The 24,661-nt window shown below is 39.1% G+C and overlaps 2 protein-coding genes and 1 long non-coding RNA gene across 5 annotated transcripts in view; 2 read left to right on the forward strand and 1 right to left on the reverse strand.

Moving 5' to 3' along the window:
* The first annotated feature begins 5,128 nt into the window (after nt 1–5,128).
* Nucleotides 5,129–6,727, forward strand: LOC135201176 (uncharacterized protein K02A2.6-like). Its single transcript, XM_064230052.1, has one exon. It carries the CDS (start codon nt 5,129–5,131, stop codon nt 6,725–6,727), a length of 1,599 nt encoding a protein of 532 aa, XP_064086122.1.
* Nucleotides 6,728–9,052: 2,325 nt separating this feature from the next.
* The window catches only part of LOC135201734 (uncharacterized), a 413,301-nt gene continuing 397,692 nt past the window's right edge, over nt 9,053–24,661 (forward strand). For both annotated transcript variants that reach the window (XR_010311596.1, XR_010311597.1), the window contains exon 1: nt 9,053–9,256. This is a non-coding gene — a long non-coding RNA (uncharacterized LOC135201734). The remainder of the gene's footprint in view (nt 9,257–24,661) is intronic.
* LOC135201733 (LIM/homeobox protein Lhx1-like) overlaps nt 23,138–24,661 on the reverse strand; it is a 326,266-nt gene continuing 324,742 nt past the window's right edge. For both annotated transcript variants that reach the window (XM_064230944.1, XM_064230943.1), the window contains exon 8: nt 23,138–24,661. This exon is cut by the window's right edge and continues 88 nt beyond it. The gene's annotated coding sequence lies outside the window, so the exon portion shown is untranslated.

Here is a 24,661-nt window from a genome sequence, read left to right on the forward strand (position 1 = left end):
TATCTTTAAAGGTCCAATATTTCTTTTAAACTCAGCACAAGTGTTCATCATACTCTTAGCCCGCTCATCTGACACCTGGTCCAATGGTTTTCACGACTAGACTTGGCGTAAATTATAAAAATTGTTACCTGTAAGCTGTCATAAAGCCTAAAAAGATATTAATATCTGGATATTTCCAATAATAAACTAAAAGCATACCTATACCGAAACATTTATGATAAAGAAGACAGTTATTAAAAAGGTATGCATGTAGTCTACATGACTAAATGAAAGCCGATAAGAAAGGCCCTTAAGATAAACCAGGCAAAGGGTGACGATGATGATTGAAAATTAAGATGTTTAATGCAAAACGACATAAATTAAGCAATATAATGCTAATATACGAGACATGGGAAACTTTTACTTTATTTTTCATCTCGTTCATGGTGATTTGCGGGCACCAGCACTCAAGAAAGAATAGCCAAAGAGATGTTAAAGTCCCCCATTAAACGACGCATCTGTGTCGTTCAAAGAAAATGATTCATTCCTTCTCATTTTCCAGGGAATACAAATATATTAATTTAAATTCGTTGTATATTATTATTTCAACGTGGTTTTGCCAAATGTTTTGAATTAAAACGACTCATACTCATTTCAAATAACAAAAAATCTATAATGGGTACCCTTGTGGTGTGAAATCGTCTGTTTGTGGTGGTCACACATACAAGCCTTGGCCCTAATGAGTAATATAGTAATATCTATCTATCTAGGCTATCTATCTATCTGTCTATCTATCTATCTATCTACTATCTATCTATCTATCTATCTATCTATCTATCTATCTATATATATATATATATATATATATATATATATATATATGTGTGTGTGTGTGTGTGTGTGTGTGTGTGTGTGTGTGTGTGTGTGTGTGTGTGTGTGAGTGTGTGTGAATTTTATCACATCACCGTGGTTCATACATAAGCATTAAACTACAAATATCCTTTAATATCTAATTTGCTCTACCTCGGAATTACTATATTTTCATATATTGCATATAATATATATATATATATATATATATATATATATATATATATATATATATATATGTATATATATACATATATATATATATATATATATATATATATATATATATATATATATATATATATATATATATATATATATATATATATATATATATATATATATATATATATAAATATATATATGAAAATATAGTAATTCCGAGGTAGAGCAAATTAGATATTAAAGGATATTTGTAGTTTAATGCTTATATATGAACCACGGTGATGTGATAAAATTCACACACACACACACACACACATATATATAAATATACTGCAAGATGGTTTGTATATATATATATATATATATATATATATATATATATATATATATAATATATATAGATAGATAGATAGATAGATAGATAGATAAATATTACTCATTAGGGCCCAGGCTTGTATGTGTGACCACCACATACAGATGATTTCACACCACAAGGGTACCCATTATGGATTTTTTGTTATTTGAAATAAGTATGAGTCGTTTCAATTCAAAACAACATTTGGCAAAACCACGGTGAAATATTAATACATCGAATTTAAACGAATATATTTGTGTTCCGTAGAAAATGAGAAGGAATTAATCATTTTCTTTGAATGACACAGATGCGTCGTTTAATGGGGAACTTTAACATCCCTTTGGTTATTCTTTCTTGAGTGCTGGTGCCCGCAAATCACCATGAACGAGATGAAAAATAAGGTAAAAGTCTCCCAAGTCTCGTATATTAGCATTATATTGCTTAATTTATGTCGTTTTGCTTTAACCTTCTTAATTTTCAATCATCATCGTCACCCTTTACCTGGTTTATCTTAAGGGCCATTCTTATCGGCCTGCATATGGTCATGTAGACTACATGCATACCTTTTTAATAACCGTCTTCTTGTAGGATGGTTGAACTTGTGTAATGTCTGTTGCCGAGAGGGCGGCGCGATTGGCGCCAATGTATAGGGCTCATGCCTTTGTATAATAAGACGCCCTATGAGGTTATTTAGACCTGCGATAATTTTACGCTAAGGTCGGTTTGTTATGATTTCCATACTCATCGGAGTGTCTTGGATTTCGATGATAATTTACGAAGTCAGTATCTTCTTTGGTTATGAAGACGGAGATGTTTCAAACTCATGATGATAATTTCTAAGTTCATTCAATATCTTCTTTCTGATGTGAGGTTTCTTGTAGAAAACACGAAGTACAAAAATATCTCTATTCTCTGAGATTACATGATGAAGATCAGGTAAATTTTGTACAGGTCTGCCAATGAATTCTGACTACAATCTCGTTTAAAAATCATAAAGGAAGCAGACAGTAGCTCGAACATACGAACATACACACAGATGACATAGATTACAAGTCACTTAGGCCGTTTGAGCTATAGGTCACAGTGGTTGTCTCAAGCAGGAAGCTTGGACTACTGTTTTCAAAACAAATGAATGACCACAGGTGACGGCAACTAGACACGGACTCATTACAACACGTCATCTTAGCCTACTTTATCACATCTGGTCTGATCACATTCCTGCAAGCGAACTGTTTGACCTCTTGGGTCACTGGTTTTAATTAATCATAGTTTTAGTTTTTTATATATGTAATAACATTCCATATATTATGCTTATGTAGGACTTACAAATGTAGCCCGCATGTCTGCAACTCACTTGCAGTCACGCCGCTGTATAGATTGGACGTGTAATAAAGCACTCTAGTGACACACGGGTTTCCTTCTGTTTCCTACATGGCGCAGTGAGTAGGGTACACGAAGAATAATCATGTCTACACCAGGGAGACCATCTTTCACGGCAAGGAGGGCACGACGATCCTCCAGGGGTGCCCACAGTACTTCCGTCGGAGTGGCGTCAAGATCATCAGCTCTGCAACATGTGGTTGCCGAGGGTCGAGATGCATTGCAAGCCCTTAACGACCGTTTGGCTACGATGGCGAGTGGTTTGCATTTACAGAGCCGCCCCATGGCCCCGGCCCTACCGCTACCAGAGAAGTGTGCTTTGGAAATGTCATCAGCCTCCTACAGGACTTGGAAACTGACAAACTGTCCATGACACATTGGCTTAGGCTACAAAAGCTTCAACCAGTGGATGCAGTTCAACACATCAGGCTTCATTGCACCCCAGAGTTGCAACGTACGCTGGATGCCAGGTATAGTGATTTACAGTGGGCTAATTTGTCTCCAGAACGGGCTTTGGATGTTATAGGGGCCATGGCTCTGCGTGCATCGAACCAGGCTGTGCATTGGGCTGAGTTTTTTGTGTGAATGCAAGGGCGTGAGGAGTCCATTAGTGAATATTTTGCAAAGTGCTCTCAAAAGGCCATGGACTGTGGCTTCCAGCGCCCTAGGTGTCATTGTGATTTGTCTGAATATATGCTCATTAGAAAGCTTATGGTAGGTCTAAGGGATGAGATATTGAAAAGAGACCTTTACAGGTCATGTGATTCTGTTTGTAGTGTAGATGCCCTAAGGGCAGTGTGTGCAACATATGAAGCAGCCCGCAAAGATGCATCCATGCCCCAGCACGACACATGGCATCAAGAGCCACGTGCGGCCGATGTGGAGACAGACCCCAGTCCCCCTGAGTGTGCAGCAATGAAGAGTAATGAGAGGGCCTCGGTTCCCATCAGTGCTCGTGTGTGTGTGGGAACTGCGGAGTGCAGCACGAGCCCAGAAAGGTGATGTGCCCAGCGAGAAATAGTTTGTCATGGCTGCCAAAAAATTGGCCATTTGAAACGGTTTTGTAGAAGCAAGAAGAAGATGGTGAATGATGCCCCTGCTTCATCAGTAACGCTGGGGGCAGTCACTGCTTGGGTACAACCCAGTATGCAGCCTACTATACAAGTAGTAGTGTCTCGTTGAAAGGCCTACCCTTTCACGACGCTGCAGGCCCCTACGTGACGTTGCCAACATTAGATTGGAGTGTATGGGAACTGCCCCCCTTTGCATTCACTACGGTAACAGGACAACCGTCCAAGAAGTGTACTTCATCAAGTCTGTGAGGTCATTCTTTCTTTCATTGGCTGCTTGCAAGGACCTTGGCCTTGTGCCCCAGTCCTTTCCCCACCACTTACCAGTGTCAGCAAGCCTCGCACTGGAGCATGAGGTACTCACCCCCATTGAGCAGTCCTTGCCTAAGCCCTCATCCATACCCTTCCCACCAGTGGAGGGGAATGTCCCAAAGTTGGAGCAGTGGCTCTTGCGCCATTTTTCGTCATCGACATTCAATACAGAAAGGGAGCCCCTCCTTGTCATGGTGGGTAAGCCGCACCATATTCAAGTTAGGTCAGCCCCGCCACACCGTGGACTTTCAACGCCTTAATGCTTCCTGCAGGAGAAAGACGCATCACACCCCTGCTCCATTCGACATGATCTCAAGGGTACCCTTACATTCCTTTAAGACGGTGGCAGATGTGCATTGGGGTTTCCACCAGGTGGAGTTAGATGAAGAAAGCCGCAAACTCACCTTTATCACTCCCTGGGAGCGTTATTGGTACAGAAGAACACCCATGGGACACTGTTCAGCTTCAGGTGCCTACACTAAGAGGTTTGATGACGCCATCAAAGACATTCCCCGAAAACACAAGTGTGTGGATGATACTCCTCTATATGACAACAGTGTCGAAGAGGCCTTCTGGCACACGTATTTCTTGGACACATGTGCCAAAAAGGGAATAACCCTCAAGCCAGAGAAATTCAGCTTCTGCCGAAGAGAAGTTTGCTTTGTCGGATTCCAGCTGGGATGGGATTCCTATAGGCTCACTGAGGAGAGTCTAGCTGCCATACAGAGATTCCCTATGCCTGACAACCCCTCGGTCACTGACATCAGGTCATAGTTTGGGTTTGTCAACCAGTTGGTACCCTTCCTTGCCACCGCCCCGCTGATGGAACCCTTCAGAGACCTCCTGAAGAAGTCTGCAAGCAAGAATGTCTACTGGGATAACAACCTACAAGAGAGATTCCACCAAGCACAGGAGGCCATATGCAAGCTGGCCAAGGATGGGTTGGTATACTATGACAAGACCCGACCTACGGCAGCCCTAACAGATTGGAGCAGAGATGAGATCGGGTTTGTTATTCTGCAGCAGTACTGTGCTTATACCTCAGCGATGTCCCATTCTGCTGCAAGGGTGGTTGGTGTATGCCCTATGTGGGAACCGTCACTTGTCACAAGCTGAAGCTGGGTGTGCTGCTGTTGAGGAAGAGGCCTTAGCTGTCACGTGGTGTCCCAAGAAGGCCAGGCTACTCCTGTTGGGCTGCCCCAACTTATTGATTGTGACTGACCACCGCCCGCTGGTCAAGCTCCTGGGTGATAGGGAGCTGAAGGATATACTGAACCCAAGACTCTTCCGTCTCAAGGAGAAAACCCTGCAATACAGGTTCCAGGTAAGATACCTACCACGGAAGAGGAACTGCGCTGCTGACTTTTTATCACATTTCCCTGCTCTCCGTTGTGAACCAGATGACAAGGACTCTGAACTCGAAGAGGATATGGCTGTTGCCCTTGTCGCTGCTTCAGCCACTGCCCTTGAGCAAGAATGCCTCATACTTGACGAGGAGAGGGTCAAAGTAGCAGCCTCTAAAGACCCTGTATACCAGTTGTTGGTAGCTAAAGTGGCAGCAAATGACTGGCGCCCACAGAAGGCACAGGAGTTGGCCTGCCTACGTCAGTTCTATGCAGTTAGGGACAGGTTATCTATGGCAGAAGACCTGATAGTCTACACTTATGAGCAAGGATGCCCACGTCTGCTCATCCCAGAGGAACTTCGCCTTCAAGTCATCACAGGCCTTCACGCAGGACATCAGGGGGTGAACTCCATGCTCCGCAGGGCTAGGCAATCAGTTTACTGGCCAGGCATGGAAGGTGACCTGCAGAGCCACAGGGATGGATGTGCCTCTTGTGATATACATGCTCCATCGCAACCTGCTGAACCATTAGTACTCACAGCACCCCCAGAATACCCATTCCAGTCAACGGTGGTGGACATGCTACAGTTGGAGGGCCATATGTACATGGCCTATGCAGACAGGCTCACCGAGTGGCTGGAAGTCGCACACTTTCCACATGGTACAACGTCATCAAGAATCATATCAGTGTTGAGGACGTACTTCACCAGATGGGGAGCTCCAGAGCTAATCTCGACAGATTGGGGCACAAACCTCATTAGCGAAGAGACCACATCATTCTTCAGAAAGTGGGGGTTTACTGTACGCCTTTCGTCAGCCCATTACCCCCAGTCCAATGGAAGGGCTGAAGCAGCAGTCAAGACCGCCAAGAGGATCATCAGGGCAAATATAGGCAAAGGAGGCAGCCTCGATTGCAACAAGGCATCTCTGGCAATTCTTCAGTACCTCAACACCCCTCCTAAGGGGTTCAACAAGTCACCAGCACAGCTTGCCATCGGTAGGCAGCTCAGAGATGGAGTGCCAACGCCCCAGACATCATTACAAGGTGGAGAGACACTGGGACGAGATCATCCAGAAGAGGGAACTACAAATGGCAGAGTCCCTAAAGGAGACCCAACCACTTGCTGGGACCAGGGAGCTTCTACCCCTTGTTGTAGGCTGCAGGGTAAGAGTGCAGGATCCTGTAACCAAAACCTGGGACCGATCTGGGTCGGTAGTGGAGTCCAAGGGCCACCGACTGTATCTTATTAGGCTGGATGGAAGCGGTCGAGTGTCATTCAGAAACAGGAAGCACCTGAAAGTGATAAAACGTCAGCCCCCAACGTCGTCAGCCACTTTCCCACGCCCGGACTCCGCTCCACCTCGTCCAAAAAGGCGGACAATACAACCCTCATGGATGGGCGAGTATGTCATGGGTGATGTTGAGTGTTAACCCATGCTCATGCTTGTGCCACTGTAAAATTGTCTTATATTGTCCCCCGTGCTTTTCTTGTCTTCTATTTTTGATAAGCCGAACTGGCTACAATTAATTTTTGCAGACATATTTTTATGCATATTCATGTTGCTGCCATGCATGTCAATTCATGCTGTGATACATGTGCATTGACCATTGCATTTTTCCTAAAAGATTTTTTTCATGCATATTTTCTTTGTGTGTATATATATGTATTTAATACATATTTGCTTATTGCCATCACTGATTATTTACATTTAATATTATGCCATTCTGCCATGCCATAATCTTAGGGGGGGAATGTAAGATGGTTGAACTTGTGTAATGTCTGTTGCCGAGAGGGCGGCGCGATTGGCGCCAATGTAGCCCGCGTGGCGTGTCTGCAACTCACTTGCAGTCACGCCGCTGTATAGATTGGACGTGTAATAAAGCACTCTAGTGACACACGGGTTTCCCTCTGTTTCCTACACTTCTTTATCATAAATGTTTCGGTATAGGTATGCTTTTAGTTTATTATTGGATATATCCAGGTATTAATATCTTTTTAGGCTTTATGACAGCTTACAGGTAACAATTTTTTATATTTTACGCCAAGTCTAGTCGTGAAAACCATTGGACCAGGTGTCAGATGAGCGGGCTAAGAGTATGATGAACACTTGTGCTGAGTTTAAAAGAAATCTTAGTCCTTTAAAGATATTTTTAAAAAATAACTTGTGAATTTAAAGTCAATGTTCGTACCAAAGGCATGTTTGCCCCTTTCTTGTCAAGGAGGTCAATGAAGCACTATTTAACAAGATAACTTTCTTTACATTTTGACTCATCTCAACACTTGTAGAATTCCCACTCTATTACATTTTAAACTCTCCAGGTATTGGTCACGAAGAGAATAATTATGCATGAGACTAAAGCTGACTCTAAAATCTCACCTCACTATGATAAGTATAGTTTGATAATTCAAAAATCTAATGGCATTTTAACTAAACATTAAGGAGTAGTATCTAAAGAGCTAAAGATGGTTCGATGTTTGGGGAGAAAGAGGTATTGGAAAGAAGAACCTTAATAATCAGGAAGTGCAAGAATGGATGCTAGAGGTGGGTATGATACATTGTTGATGAGTCTTCTGTACAAGTGTATAACAAAATCAATACTCTGCTCGTTTTACTGCAATGGAATTACGTTTTTTCACTTGAGCCACCTCCATGCTGAGGGGAATTGCTTAACCTTCTTTTAGGACCCATCTTGACCTAAAGTTAAGCAATTCACCTCAGCATGGAGGTGGCTCAAGTGAAAAGACAATTCCATTGCCGTAAAACGAGCAGAATATTGATTTTGTTATACACTTGTACAGAAGACTCATCAACAATGTATCATACCCACCTCTAGCATCCATTCTTGCACTTCCTGATTATTAAGGTTCTTCTTTCCCATACCTCTTTCTCCCCAAACATCGAACCATCTTTAGCTCTTTATATATTACTCCCCTCCCATCTCATCATCCATTCCAAATTACTCTGATCTATCCCTCCATCTGCGCTAACTTTAATGCTCAATTCTTTATACCTCCATATATATCACTACTCGTATCACTCATCTTATCATATCCCACATTTTTTTCTTTAATTTGTATCCATCAATATCCATATTAGCATTCATCACTTCATCTTACTGGTTCCCTTTTACCCTTATATCCATTGTTCACCTTTACTCTAAGCTTTCTCCTTTTGCAAACACTTTCATACTTATTTACCAGCTCGTGCAGTTCTTCATCATCTCCAACTCTATTCATGACTTATTATCTTAAACTTTGCACCCACTAATTTTGTCCCATCTCTTACTTTCTCATTATTCCATTGATAAAGGCAATGATAATGACCAGTTAGCTTGCCATATTGGCCTTTACTTCAAAAATATATATACATCCGTCAAATAGTTCAATAAACGTATGTTCGCAGAAGACTAATGCAGTTAAAATGTCAGTCATTAACATATTTGGGGTAATGCAGATAATAACATAAAATAAAAATCGGTCAGTTATCGCAATTAGCTCTTTTGCAGCCGGTCGTAAGAGTAACATTATAAAGGAAATTTATTTTGATTGAATGTCCAGTAACTCTTAAGAAGTGTCGAGAGAAAGATGTGCTCTGGATTTCCGTTTGTCAACATGCTGACGCCAATTACTATCTCTCGCCGTAACCGAGAATGCCTTGCCTTATCTGTAATCCTGGTTGGGCATGGAATTCCAGGACTGGAACTGGAAAGCTCAGAAATATTCGGAATTTGAATGAGAAAAGGCCATCTTTCTCGAGTCACTTGCGGAGTCATGCGAGGTAAGGTCTAGAGCCCCACCATACAAAATTCTTTGCTTGCTTGCATGTATCCAAGGCAGTTTTGTAGGTTTTTATTACATTTTCTAAGGGAGCTGACTTTTCGTGAGCGAAACGTGGAAGTACAGCGGCCTTGAGAATTGCATTTGTCGAAATGACGATGGAAAATAAGTGGCTAAACCAAACTAAACAGTTGAACTTAAACGGCAGCTCCTTGGAAAGATAATTTTCTTGAGCACCGCAAGTACCAATCGTAATCGCGACTAGATTGAAGAAAATGTTTCTTTTTCCTTGTAATATGCTTTAAACGTTTTATTTTGTATTGTGTAGATGTCACAGAACTATCTATTGCGTAATGTTATAGCTTTCCAATGTACGCGTGGCTGTTCAAGTAACTAGGCCTACCTACTCGTTTTTTTTTTATAGGCTGTAGGTCTGTACGGCAATTACCTAATAATTTGTTGCAACGAACAAGTATGTAATTGAAAATAAATTTGACTTTTTCATCGTAATGTGCTTTAAACGTTTTATTTTGTAATGTGTAGATGTTACTGAACTATTTGTTGCATAGTAATGTTATAGCTTTCCAATGTATGCGTGACTGTTCAAGTAACTAGGCCTAGACCTATAGGCTGTAGATCAGTGCCGAAGTTACTACCTAACCGTTTGTTGCAACAAACAAATATATAAGTGGTTTTTCTAATACAGAATGGACCGGTCTGTTTAGATCAAAAGTAGCAGCTTATTAATCTAGGGCCCCACAAACCAAACCCACAGTCACTTGTATTAGTGCTCGGCTTAAGTTGCCAAATAGGCTACGTATAGGTCTAGTCCTAAACATGAAATGGCGTGACTGCGTAATTACAAGCAACAAAATTAGTTTTGGGAACAACACAGTTCAACCAGTTGCAAGTCGAGTGTAATTTTACCAGTCACACATTGAGGTCCTCTGTCTAATACGTCAGAGGGCGACCATAGACCAACCTATAAGTGGTGATGTAGCCTAACATGTACACTTGGTGTGAAATACCGAATGGCCACCTGGCCACTACCTTAGCGCGACCACCTTCCCGAAAAAGTACTTTAACACTTCCTGTAATCCAGGATATAGTAGACATTAGTCAAGAGCCAGCATCCGTCGAAACAACACCACGAGATTTCTACTGTAATCTTGAATTAAGTTTTTTTTTTTTCTTTAGTCACAAAATAAGGCCATAATTTCCGTTTTTCGGGAAGGTGGTCGCTTTATGGTAAATGCCGGCCCTTCGGTATTTTACCTTAAGTGCTGTGTTGTTTCAATGTGGTAGTATAGTCAAACCTGGCTTATCGAAGTCGCTTTGGTTATGGTTAGTAAAGAATGGAAGAGGGGTGCTGCTTATGGGATTGCATTAGCTTATGCAGATTATCAAGTCCTACAGTTATTACCTAGCCTTACCGCAAATTCCTGCGATTTACTAGTATTGCACCAGCCCCGGTTTTTTGCCACACCCGCTGGTTAGGTTAGGTTACATTGGGTTAGGTTAGTTCAAAGAAGTAGGCTGTGATTAATCAAGAAGATTCAGTGGTTAGTTTTTAAGATTATGGCATCCTGGTTTTTCAGGGAAGGCAATGGTTAATTGTTAACCCGCTTTAATTCAGGGGACGGCCCTGGTTACCCGTTACCCCAAGGTCCTGGTACTCTTTTTACCCGCTTTTTCAAGGGAAGGTCCTGGTATCGGTTTTTAACTCTGTTACCCCGCTTTTTCAGGGAGGTCATGGTTCTGTTTCCCGCTTTTTTCAGGGAAGGTCTGGTATCTGTTATCCCGCTTTTTGCAGGGAAGGTCTGGTACCTGGTACCCGCTTTTTCAGGGAAGGTCTGTTGGTACTCCTGTTATCCTCACCCGCTTTTTCAGGGAAGGTCCTGGTACTCTGTTACCCGCTTTTTCAGGGAAGGTCCTGGTACTCTTGTTACCCGCTTTTTCAGGGAAGGTCCTGGTACTCTGTTACCCGCTTTTTCAGGGAAGGTCCTGGTACTCTGTTACCCGCTTTTTCAGGGAAGGTCCTGGTACTCTTGTTTTACCACCGCTTTTTCAGGGGAAGGTCCTGGTACTCTGTTACCCGCTTTTTCAGGGAAGGTCCTGGTACTCTGTTACCCGCTTTTTCAGGGAAGGTCCTGGTACTCTTGTTACCCGCTTTTTCATGGAAGGTCCTGGTACTTGGTTACAGTTTAGGAACAAGCAGTTAACCATGTTAGGCATTTTGGATCAAGGGCAGAGGTCCATACCAGGCGTCTCATCACTTTCATAACCTTATCATTCTTAATCTGAACCAACCTACTACTGCTCTGTTGTCTTTTGTACTTTGAGCATCAAAGATTTCCACAGCTCTTAACACTGAAACTATTTTTAAAAAATTAATTGACAACATTTTTATGCTTGTTCCATCTTGGAAATACTTAAGTTGTAAAACATCAAGCACATTACTTCCTGATTCCTCATTATCGTAATTTAGGTACTGCAAGATGGTTTGTTTTTAAATTCATTGTTTGTTTTATAAAAAGTTTCTATGTTCAGGTAGCAATATAAATGTACCCATAATATAATAGTATATATATTTATTAAAGAATTAAAATGATAAAAGTAGGACAAAAGTTTTAAAAAGTTACGTTATTCTTGATTTAATTTTTTTTCTTAAAGATGCTTATCATACAAAGGAGGATAAGTTCACAACAGCAGGATTGGATCTAATAACTTAGAATCTGAGTGGAATGTAATAGTGCAGTGGTTATTTACTTATTAATTAATTTTTTTAGTTTATATTTTTCACCTTTTCTTATAACTTTGCTTGCTCTGCAGGCTGGTTTCCCTATACAACCTTCTTGGGTTTATAGTCTGTTGACTTTGCCTATAGTGGTTTTTAACTGAAGATTAAAAGAGAGAAAGAAAATAAATAAAGTAAGTGCTGTATGTAGCACTGGACATAACACCATTGCTATTCCATTGCTGGATCAAGGCCAGTACACCAGGTAACGGTCTGTCATTACCTGTTAACAGCCATGCTTTATATACTGAGTTTACATTACCCTAGCTTTTATGAAACTTACATTTGCCTGTTGTCCCCCTCATATATGTTTCATTGTCAATGTATGTATTGGTTGGGCGCGTCAGACCATTGGTATGTTCACTCTCAGGTCCCTTAGTTGCCTAGAGCCAAAGGTATGTTCACTGTCATGCTGTGAAGCCTGGCATATTGAGTTTTATAAGGTGGTGCAATATATGCTGGAGAAATGTGTTCTTGTTTTCTTGATGGTCTGTCACAGAACCTTGTGTGTTCAGCATCCATCAGTTACTAAGTGATTGTTTAGACACAAGTAATGGCTCTAATTGCAAGCACCCTGAGCAGTCCTGTCCCAGAACGGTTAGCATCTGCCTCCACGAGGGCTCTTATCTTCAGTTGTTTATTTTCCATAAAATCCCTAGACCACAGACTTGTGGTTTATAGGCTTTTTGTACTTATATGTAATTGTCATTTCAATAATATCTGCATACCACTTTTGTCTTGGGCTGCTTGCATTGAATTTGGCTATAATCATAGATTGTATGCCCATTACTATCTATGTAATGGGCATGCAATGGGCATACAATCATAGATTGTATGCCCATTACTAAGCAGTTCATCACTGCTTAGTTCAGCACTGTTTTAAGTATGTCCATCAACTGGAATACACACTGGTGGTAGGAAACTGATCAGTTTACAGCTTGGTTTCTTCTGGAAAGTGGATAGTCTTCCACTGTGACTGATAGGTCATGGTCAACATTGTCCAATAGACAGTTTTCTTATCCAGCACTGCCATCTTGGAAGCAGGCCATTGCTGTTTTGACACAGCTAGCACAGATTCTACTTTATAAGGAGGATTTCTAAGGAGGAACTCTTGTGCTCAAGGAAGTGATTGACCATTTCCATTGTGGTTTGTACTAGGAAATCTTCCTTTTTCTTGCACTTCCCAAGGAATAATTTACCAACACTCACATATTTGGGAGGTTATCATGGTATTAGATCTAAATAAAGTACTATCCCAACTTTTTTTTTATTACGAGGGAACCTTCTCGGTTGCTTTTAACTCTTGAGGGATTGTAGTGGTGTCTGTTTAAGGCAGCCTAGGTGTTGGGTTGATATTATCATGAAACACTTCCAGTTGTTAAAACAGCTTCTGTCAGGTTTCCTCTCGACTAATTTTAAAGGTACATCGTTTCAGGGAGCTGGCAGTTGATTGCTGAGATAAGATAGGGCATCTTCAGCTAGTTTTCTCTTGCTCCTTTCTCTTTCATACGATAAAAGTATGGAGAAGTAATCAATCTCTTGGCCTTCCATAGAAGGCTCTCTTTCCTGCCCGTATCTGCTTCCATTGCCACTTGTATGGAGATTTTGCTCACACTGGTTCTCTTGGCTACCAACTTTCAGTAAAATCTTTATCCTTCACTGTTGGTTTGGTCCATGACTCATATCAAAGCACAATCAGTACACCTCCATTAAGAGTAAAGGCTCACTTTACCCCTCCCTGGGATTTAAGGTTGATTTTTCACCCTGCCTCTTAACCTTTACTACCAATATATAAGTCAGTTGGGGTAGGGATTGAGGAAGAGGATGACAGGGCATTACTCTGTTTTTCTTAATTCTCATCTTGGGGGAAACCTCTAGATTCTTGGAGCATTTGCATAAAGCAGCACTGCCATCATTTTGCCTTGTTCATGCTCCCACTACCTATGACTGGATTTTCTTGAACATGTAGACTGTAATTTGATATGATGAACTAAATCTGGCACAGTGTTGTGCTAGCTTCTAGACCCCTATGCCAGGATGTATATGTTACCGAAATCAGTTCTGTGGTGATGCACATTACAGCCGGCTTGTTAATTCTGTGTAGGTGTTTTGACTGGCCATCCTCCTTGTCACTATAAGTGACTTGGCAGGGCTTGCACAAGTTCACTAGAATGTTGTTAAAAAATCCACAATTATATATTGAAATATATTTCTATGTAAAAATAAAACAAAGACTTTCAAACACCTGAACAGTGTTCCTCATCATTGTAACGTTAAAATGTAAATTCATTTACATTTTAACGTTACACTGATGAGGAACACCGTTCAGGTGTTCGAAAGCCTTTGTTTTATTTTTACATAGAAATATATTTTGTTATATAATTATGGATTTTTTAACAATTTGTTTTCACGAGACTGTGAATTTCTTAACAAAGCTCACTAGAATTTTACCAAAGGACTACTTAATGATTGGCAGCAAATAATTAGATTTTCAGAAAGAATAGGATAGTGGGTAATAGACCCTTTGGGTTTGGATTTTTTTTCTTAAGGGTCCTGTTTTTTTTTACCTAATACATTTCTGAGTTCCTTTTGCCCTTTCTTAAAGAGTATGTTCAGATTTACATTTGGCGCATTTTGACGAATTTAAATGAAGCCAAATTTTTCATCCAGTGTTATTTTCGGGCGATGTAATGAACGTTTGGTATGGTCAGCACTATGATGGGTGACCATGAATGAATGTTGGCCCATGACCTGACATTTGCGGCCTACACTCTGGTAGGAGTAGCCATTGGTCATGATGAACAGTATATATATATAATATAATATATATAATATATATATTAATATATATATATATTTATATTATATAATAATATATATATATTTATTATATTATATTCTATATATATATATATATCTTTTTTATATATATATTATATATAATATATATAGATATATATATATATATATATATATATATATATATATATATATATATATATATATATATATATGAGTATCTGGGCAGTTAATAACGGTTTTTATTTATTTATACTTGCTTCGTTTATCGGACAGCCATTTATCTGGAGAAAAATGTTTCGTATTATCGATACTCGTATACAATTTGGCTTCTAATATGATAGAAAATTTCTGTTATGATTTGCTTGGGTAACGCAGTGCGTAAGGAGTTGGATACGTAATCTCATAATAGGTATTTTATTTATTTATATAGTGTTACATATAAAACTAAGAATCTTTCATCGTAATAATAGTAGGATTCTTTGATCATAATAACTAAATAGATTCTTTGATCATAATAACTAAATAGATTCTTTGATCATAATAACTAAATAATACTAGAGCCCTTCATTAATCCTAACTGTTAATAATAATACGACGGTTCTTTCATGTTACTCGTAAACATCTGAACTGTTGGACTTTCCCATTAGTGGTGTTGTGTCAGTTGATGGTAGCCGGTCTAAAAGAAGTTGGAATACTAGTTGATGGTTCAAATTTCCACATGAAATTATGTGAAATATTCGTTTATCTCTTGCTGTTTGTATCTCTATTCTGGTGTTAGATATTTTGCTACACTTTTATTTTTCACTTAGGCCCATAGTCATTCTGTTTCGTTGAAGCCACCTTACCGAGTAGACCTAGCAGGAATTTTTGAGTTTTTATTCATATGAATGTTTGCATGTTATTGTAAGATTATTAAAAATAAATCGCACACACGTGCTCATATATTTATGTATGGAGTATTTAACGATGAAAAATATATTATGGGCGTGTTTGGGGATATTTTCGTAACCAGTATGTATTGTTTGCTTTTTGGTGTTTGTGTGTGTCTGTGTGCACGCTCGTGCGCGCGTGTGTTTGTGAACATTTGCAGAAGAGAGACCGAAGGCTGAGTTCTGAAGTCAATACACATCTTATCCAACGGTTTATTATGATGGTCACAATAATTAATTTAAATATACAATATATGACATTTAGACAGTGATGTTACAGAAATATATACATACATTATTTACAGTGAACTTATAACATCTATGGAAGAATACATAATGATAGTGATTTTAGGGGGACAGCGGGAGTAAGGGTCACCATTGTTTTGATGAACAGTGAACAGTTAAGGTGCTTGCAATGTATGTATGTAATCGTTGACATTATTTGTGTCGGTGTACATCATGTATGTGGTAAACGAAAGGTGATGGTTGAATGCATATAGGCCTATTTGAGAAGTCTCTTTACTGTTTATCGTGTCATCTCTTGTTTGTACCTGTTAACCTGGAGGAAAACTTATCCCGCGATATCGAAAAGTTCCTGGTATAAGGAAATTTAAGTACATTGCCAAATAAAAAAAAAGAAAAAGAAAAAAGAAAATATTACTTTTCACTGTTTTGGTGTTTCAGTAACTCGCGCTAGAGTTCATGAGTCTAGGGCCAGGCTATGCATGTGGCGTGCATAACGGCCTTCAGTTTTCATTACCTATGCTGTCGTGAAGGTGAACTGGACTGTTACCCGGAGAAGGATGCCTTTTTGAATGTTCTTATCGTAAGGTTCGAATATCAAGCATCAAATATTAAATAGTCAGTCGTGGGTTAACGTTAGTGCGTGGTGGTTTCGATCAGTTTGTTGTACCCTAGGTCTAACGGCAGACGGAGACTTAACCGTTCGAAGGAAATGTCTTTTTGTCGAGTTGTAACAGTTAACCCGAGAGAAACTCGAGATGAAGCGCTGACGGCCAGGGGCAGGTCGGTAGGTGTGGCCCTCAGGGGTCGCCCTCGGGCCGGTCTCACGCTCGTAGCTCACGCCCAACATGCAATCCCTTGACTGTGCGCCTCTCTTACCTCCTCCTCCTCCTCCTCCTCCTCCTCCTCCTCCTCCTCCTTTCAACCCCTCTTCGCCTATCTACCGATCTACCCTTTCACTGGATTACTCCACGGTAACTATAAGGTCCGGGCAACTTCGATTCTACTTTCTTGTCCGATATCGTCCTGTCTTTAGTCTATTGTTTTCGCCTGATCGTTACTTAACTCGATTTCAGGTGATGTTCAGTCACTTTATCGGTTCTATTTTGCTTTTACCCTGTATCATGTTCCGTTATTTTAAAAGTTAAAATAATAATGAAATATGAATGTACAGACACACACATGTATGTAGGTACATAAGAATACACAGCAATAGACTGGATTAGCAAGACGAAATGTATTTGTAAAAAAATATATACAAAGCACAGAGATTTCGCCCATCCCTCTGGACGGAAGCTATATGTGCTTTGTATATACTATTATTACCAATACATTTCGCCTCGCTAATCAAGTAAATTACAGCGGATCATTCTTTGAATAGCTAAAAAGCACAATACGATGTTTTTGTAATATATATGTGTGTGTTTTGTGTATATATATATTATTAGTACTGAAAGCTCTTTCGTTACAGAAAAAAAGAAGAAAAAAAAAGCCGGGCTTTCCACCCACGTTTCTGTCTCATTAACTTGTCGGAAAAACGAAATTTCTCCGACTTCAGTCAGATGTGGAACGATTTCCGCGCGAAGCCAGGTGATCTTGGCGGAGGCAGGTGTGAAGGTAAAGTGTAGGTGTTGGTGTAGCTTTGGAAACCTTTGTCAGTATATATATATATATATATATATATATATATATATATATATATATATATGTGTGTGTGTGTGTGTGTGTGTGTGTGTGTGCGTGCGTGCGCGCATTGCATTTAGATGTTTGCAACCAACATTAGCCTGCTGAGTTTCATCGATAATTAGGTTTCGAACAATTTTATCTGAATTCTGATTAATATAATCTTAATGTCAGTCTCATGACTGCAATTCTCACGTTGTCTTCGTGCTCTGCAAGCTAGCTAGTCCGTCAGTCTTTTAGTTAGTTGTTAGGCCTATATATATATATATATATATATATATATTATATATATATATATTATAAATCACTTTACATACGGACGCAACCATGAGCAGCTATAGATATGGCCCTTATTCTGCTTCAGTGGTTGTTGTGTTCAGTTTATTTTGTATTTATGTAATAGCTAATTGTATTTAAGTGCTGGGGCTTCCCACCTTGCACAAAATTATCCGGGAGAAATTGTTTATATAATTTTCGCCGGTGTAGTTTCATTTTCCTCTTAGACGCGCAGCTGCCATAAAATAGACCGAGTAAATAATGAAGATAAAAGAAGGTAAAAGGAAAGAGGAAAGAATGGATGCTTGAAGGGGTTGAGGGGGAAGGAGGGGAATCCTGCCATTTGAGGGGTGGGGGTTTTTTGTTTGATTGGAGGTATGGTGGGAGGGGGTTGGAGTTGTTTTATGTAGGGGTGGGAAAGGGGCGGGCGGGGGAGTGTAGGGCAGAGGAGGGAGAGGTAGGACGGGGTGTATAGGGAGGGCTTGGGGATGGTTATCAAGCGCTCTCCTCCTCCTGATGGTGCTGCTGCTGCTGTGTGAGACAACTATTGGGTGGCCGTAGGCAGTGGCGTTTTTGTCGTCCTGGCGGGGCCACAACGCTTCATCTGCTCGATGCTCGGTAGACGATGCCAGCGACCTCTTTTTGTCTCTCTCTCGTGCGTGCGTACACGCCGACGCACACGCATCCGTACACACACTTGAAACACAGAGGGGCAGCGTCGTCAGACGTATGTGTGTGTGTCTTGTCGGACGGAAAGCGTGAGAGACAAACACGCAATCTTGGAGGAGACCGAATGATTTAATGTTATTTTTGTTCCTGTACATATCTTTTGCTCAGTAGTGGCCTTTTGCACTATCGCAAAGTTGTCTGGACGTTCTCTGAAATTTCAGTGAATTCGCCGAAACTGACGATAGCGTTTTATTTGAAATGCAACGCTGACAACTGTCTTCCCATCCGCTGTTCTTTGCTTCAACATTTATATATATATATATATATATAATATATATATATAGATATATTATATATATATATTATATAGTCTCACAGATGCACTACAGTTTTGTTTGCAGGGCAATGCATAGGGCACTTGGTTTAAGTATCGCGAATCGTTTAGTTAAGCTCGATGGTGTTGTGACAAATCAGATATCCTGATTTGATGGGTGCGCTCATGCGCAGGTGCACACAAATGTAATATATATGATATATATATATATATATATATATATATATATATATATAGTGTGTGTGTGTGTTTGTGTGAGTATGTATTTATGCATATATTTTTTATTATATATATATATATATATATTATATTTTTGTATGTGTATGTATGTATGTATGTAATGTATATATATACTATATATATATATATATATATATATATATATATATATATATATACATACATACATATAACATACATACATACATACATACATACATACATGTATGTAATGTATGATATATACTATATATATATATTATATATATATATATATATATATATATATATATATATACTATACATACTACATACATACATACATACATACATACACACAAATATAAACTCGAGAGAGAGAAGCATAATCTTGAACGTCATATAATCACACCAAGAATGTGTAGCTACAGTGTACAGTTAGAAAGGCATATCTGAATTGCAAATTTCCAGACGTGTAGTAAGCAAAAGCAGTAGCAGCAAAAAAAAAAAAAAAAAAAAAAAAAAAAAAAAAAAAAAAAAAAAAAAAAAAAACCGGACCCGTAGCAGATACGGCCTGACACAGATCGTACATCAACGCTAATTATTTAAAGGTCCAAATAAAAAGTGTGAAACTAAAGTCATTTGCCTCATGCAACGCATCAGTCCAGTAATGATAACAGAGAAATTGCGATGAAAAAAAAGGAGTTAGGAATGTTTATATTTGTCATATACACCAAATAAATATAAATTTGCATATCGGAACATTGATAAACAGTAATAATAATGAATAAGAACATAAATATTTCTTAAGACACACTCACAATGCCGCTGATAAAGCAAGTGGTTAATAAATAGGCTACATGAATGCAAAAATGTAAAATTGTATCAATATTCTAATTGGTTACACATCTGCATATTACACTTACATAATTATGTATGCATGTAGTACATGATTACGCGCGCAGTATCAAGAGATTTTATAACGAATATTATATAATTATGCATTATATATTTTGACTGTCGATGAATGTAGTCTGTTCTAGGGTAGAATATTTTTCTTCCTACGTATCTCGTTAGTCCCGCGTTTCCTCAGGCTTAGATCACACCTACACACAACACGACAGATTTTTTTTTAACGTTTCAAAACAGTGAATTGGAAATTAATTTTCATAGATAATTATTGAGTATATTCTCATATTGTTTCAGAAACCACGTATCAAGATGTATTTTTAGTTGAATGTCAACTACATCTAGTTTGACTTATAAAAACATCTGCTTAATATTTGTCATTCCGAGTGTCCTTTCACATTTTTAGTCCAGTGAACCAACGCATAATAATTATGTCTTGTGATAGTTTAGTGGCATCACTTATACATAGGTTATATCTGAAAAAAGATCTTCACGCAAATTTTATGGTGAATAGCTAACATTATCAAGACTTTGGGAATGATAATTCTTTTTACTTCCATTTTGGTTTTCGAGTGTGCTTTTTTTTTTTTCTTTTTTGAGTCTTCGTTACCTGTCAGTGGTAAAGTAGTTTGTGGTAAAGTGTTCCTCCAGGTTTTCTTCTGTGTGAATGTTTGATATTGAATCTGAAGTGGAGTTTGTCGAGACGTACGGCCGTATAAGGTTTACCAATATACCTTCCTCAAAGTGTGTGTGCGTGTGTGTGTGTTTTTACCATAGCTTTTTATTTATGGGGAGCAACGGGTCTAAGTGTGTTTCTTTGTTTTACCAAAATAACTTTATCCAAGTGTGCATGTGTTTGAACACAGCTTTTTATGAACGAGAGGAAGGGGTGTAAGTGTGTGTGTGTGTGTCTCTAAAGGAGAGCGGCGAAGGGTGTAAGTGTGTGTTTTGCCAAAATAGCTTCCTCCAAGTGTGTGTGTGTGTTGTTATTCAACACAGCTTTTTAATCATTGAGAGCATAGGTGTAAGCGTGTGTATGTGTGTATGCGTGTTTTAACAAAATAGCCTTATACAATTTTTTTTTCTTAAGTATTTTTATTTATAATGATTGAAGTTTGAAAGTATACATTACCGTGAGAGGTACTCAATTAGCAACCTCTGTAGTGTTTTTGTATTATTTTGAGATGATGAGGGCGGATGTGAGGTGTGTAAGTGCGCAAGGCCTTGTGTGTATGTGTGTGTGTGTGTGTGTGTGTATGTATGTGTATGCGTGAAGGTGGGGACAGGGAGAGGGTAGGTTCGTGAAAATTTCATTTTAAGGTTTGGGATGGGGTTTTGGGGTCTCTTCGGAAATGTATGGCCAGGCCATGGAGGAATATCTATAAAGGAAATATCGATATCTTTTTCGAGAAGATTTATTAATTTATTAATTTAACTTTAGCATTTTTGAAATTTTGTGTTGGTATATAATTTTGATTTCTCTCGCGCAGACAACTAGAAAGTATAGTGTCATGATCTGAGTTTTGATATATGCATACGTTAATTTGCATACAATTTCATATAGGCTCTAAGTAACGTGATGTAGATTTAGTGTATGTATTACTTAAGTATTGTAAGCATATTTGGGCCCCAGGTTTTATATATATATATATATATATATATATATATATATATATATATGTGTGTGTGTGTATATATATAGATATATAGATATATTTAGATTGGCCTTTGAAACACATTTTCCTAAACTCATATTGGATTCGTAAAGGTATGCATTGTGTAAACATAAGTTTATATGTAGCTTATAACATTTAATCCGGTACATATTGAACTATTAAACTGAGTCAAAATATTTCCTTTAAAGCGTCCCGCCATGGCCCCGCTAGCTATAGAACTACACATAGGAACATATAGAACACAGACACAGTATAATCTCTGTTTATAGGGTAGGGGGTGTATAGACGACACCCCACGGCCACCGTGGGAGATTCTTCTGGTTTTCCATATATAAATATCTATATTTTAATCTGTTTTATTATTATTATTATTATTGTTATTATTATTATTATGATTACTTTTTTTTCACTCGGCATCTTCGTAGTTACCTCTACCGGGGAGAGGGAACGAGAAGATGGCCTCAGAGAAAGTAGTAGTATAGAAGAAGATGAGGAATCACGGGTTGAATCATTTGGGAGGGCAGCGATAGAGTTTACACAACGTGAGAATTCTCGCCACGATTTTTTTTAATTTTTACGATCTAGGATATCGGTGCAAAAAAAAAAAAATCTATGAAGAGCGAGAGACAGACAAGAGAGATATGATTGACCTGTGCAGATTCGTTTTATTTTTATTTCCTCTTTCCTTCTTTCTTTCTGTTTATTCGTATTTTTTTCTTTATTCTTACTCACTTTGTTTCACGTTCTGTGAGGCGTCTCACATTGCCTTTTGCACACCCTGTGGATTGTTTTGGTGAAACTGGCGGTATTTTTTTCTATTTTTTCCTCTCTCCAGGACTTCGTTTTCTTGAGATTTCCTGCCTGTTACCTTCTGTTTGTGTGCTGAGTTGTTTATTGTTATTTGTAAGGTTTCAGAACATGTTCACCAGAGATGCGTTATTTTATGCTATTTTTCCTTAGCTACGCTTTTCACAGTTTTAATTTCATCCGAGCATTGTCACCTGCGATACGTAGATTTTCCTTAACTGGTTTTTCCACTTTTTATATTATCTATACTTTTACAGACTGTCGAAATATATCCGTAGCACAGGTACAGAGAATTGCGGAAATAAACTTTTTACGTAATTGCGTGAATCTGACTCTCTTTATTTTCTTTTTTTTTCCTTTTTTCCTCTCCCTGTATTTCTGTCTTTGTGGTCACGGGCTTTGGCGGTTTCGTCAATTCTGGCGGCAAGATTCGCCATCAATAAAACACGCCGCTATAAACTCTTAAAACTCACTACTCTCTCTCTCCACACACCCCCTCCCCCTTCTCCTCTTTCTTCTCAGTTCCCCTCCCTCCCTCCCCTCCCCCCTCCCCCGTATAAAACACAAATCACTTCAGGGCACCCAGTTTCGTCCTCTCCCAACACTCATTAAAACATTTACAGCCGCTTTTATGATGTACAGGAGGACGATGCGATAAACCTCGGATCGCTCGCAAGCTCTCTCGCTCTTTCTCTCTCTCTCTATCTCTATCTCTTTCTCAAACAAAAAAAATCAAAATTTTTACTCTATCCTTATCTCTTTCTCGAACTCTCTCTCTCTCTCTTTCGAAAAAAAAGTCACAATTTTTATCTTCACTACTTTTATTTTTTACTTATTCGTTTATACATCTGTTGTTTTTTCTTCAGGTATCACGTGACTCCGATTTTAATTTCACGTTTTCCCTTTCTTTAATTTTTTCTTAGCCTCCCATCTTCCATTCCGCCCTTTCTCTCTCCTCCAGTTCATTTCTGCTTGCTTGCCTCTTTTAAAACCTCTGCATCTGCAGAATGTCCAAATCTCATTTCGAACGTTTTTTAAATTTTTGTGTGTGTAAACGTTTCATTTCCCGACGTTTCGCAAATGAAGTTTCCCCTTCTTTTCCTTCACAAGAGTTCACGGAACATGTTTGTTTGTTTGGTTTTTGTTTATCCGGCAACTGTGAGCGCGTTTTTTTGGTCTCTAGGCGCATTCGATTGTTATTATTCCAGACGAATTTTTTTTTCTGATTGGTTATTTTCTGGTACTTCGAGACGTCGTCATCTCGTTATACTGTATAAACAATCAGAGATTACCTCTGGGTATATATATCACACGATGCCAATTGGAGAGAGAGGTCTGTGATGCCATATATTCGAGGGAAAAAAAAAATAAAAAGATAATAAAACAGTTACGTTACGTTCGGAGGCATTTGAGAAGACGTCACCGTTTAAGATAGAGAGAAACCGATCGATATCTTATTAACGTTTATGTGCTACAACGTTCATCACTGCAGTGAATCTTGTCCGTAGGCGCAGTTTTCAATTTTATCACTGGGCAATTTTCAGCATTCGACCGAACCAAGGTTATATCACTGCCTACTTTCTTTCTTTCTTTCTTTTTTTTTCTTTGCTTTTCCGTCTGCAAGAGTACTTTTTGGAAAGTTCTTTTCATAAGTTCTCGCTCATTATTATTTTTTTTTCCAGAACGGGACATATATAATGAAATATTGCCTTGTTTGATATATCTATATAAAAGAAGAGACGAAGAAGAGAGAGGCAGGTTCCCCGTCATATACGTTTGCCAGGTGGAATATCCTGGAACATCCTGGAATATCGTTTTCCGTAACGTCGTCAAATCAAAAAAGGAAAAAACTGACGATTTTGAATGTTCTCCTGTTTCCCCCCCACCCGAGGAGGGGAGGAAGGGGGTGTTGTGGTGGTGATGGTGTCCCGGACAGCTGCTACTGCTGCTCCCTCCCCCCCTCTCTTAGGACCCCGGGGGCGGAGGCGGGGAGACGGAGACGGAGACGCCCGGCGTCGTAGGACTCCTCGGTGGTGGCAGGTAACACGGTAGGACGCCTCTGGTGACGTCACAGGAGAGCAAG

This window comes from Macrobrachium nipponense, chromosome 28 (assembly GCF_015104395.2).
Source record: "Macrobrachium nipponense isolate FS-2020 chromosome 28, ASM1510439v2, whole genome shotgun sequence".
Taxonomy (NCBI): Eukaryota; Metazoa; Arthropoda; class Malacostraca; order Decapoda; family Palaemonidae; genus Macrobrachium; species Macrobrachium nipponense.

Coding starts and splice junctions, on each gene's coding strand:
- LOC135201176 (XM_064230052.1), top strand. CDS start 5,129: ATGAGATCGGGTTTGTTATTCTGCAGCAGTACTGTGCTTATACCTCAG.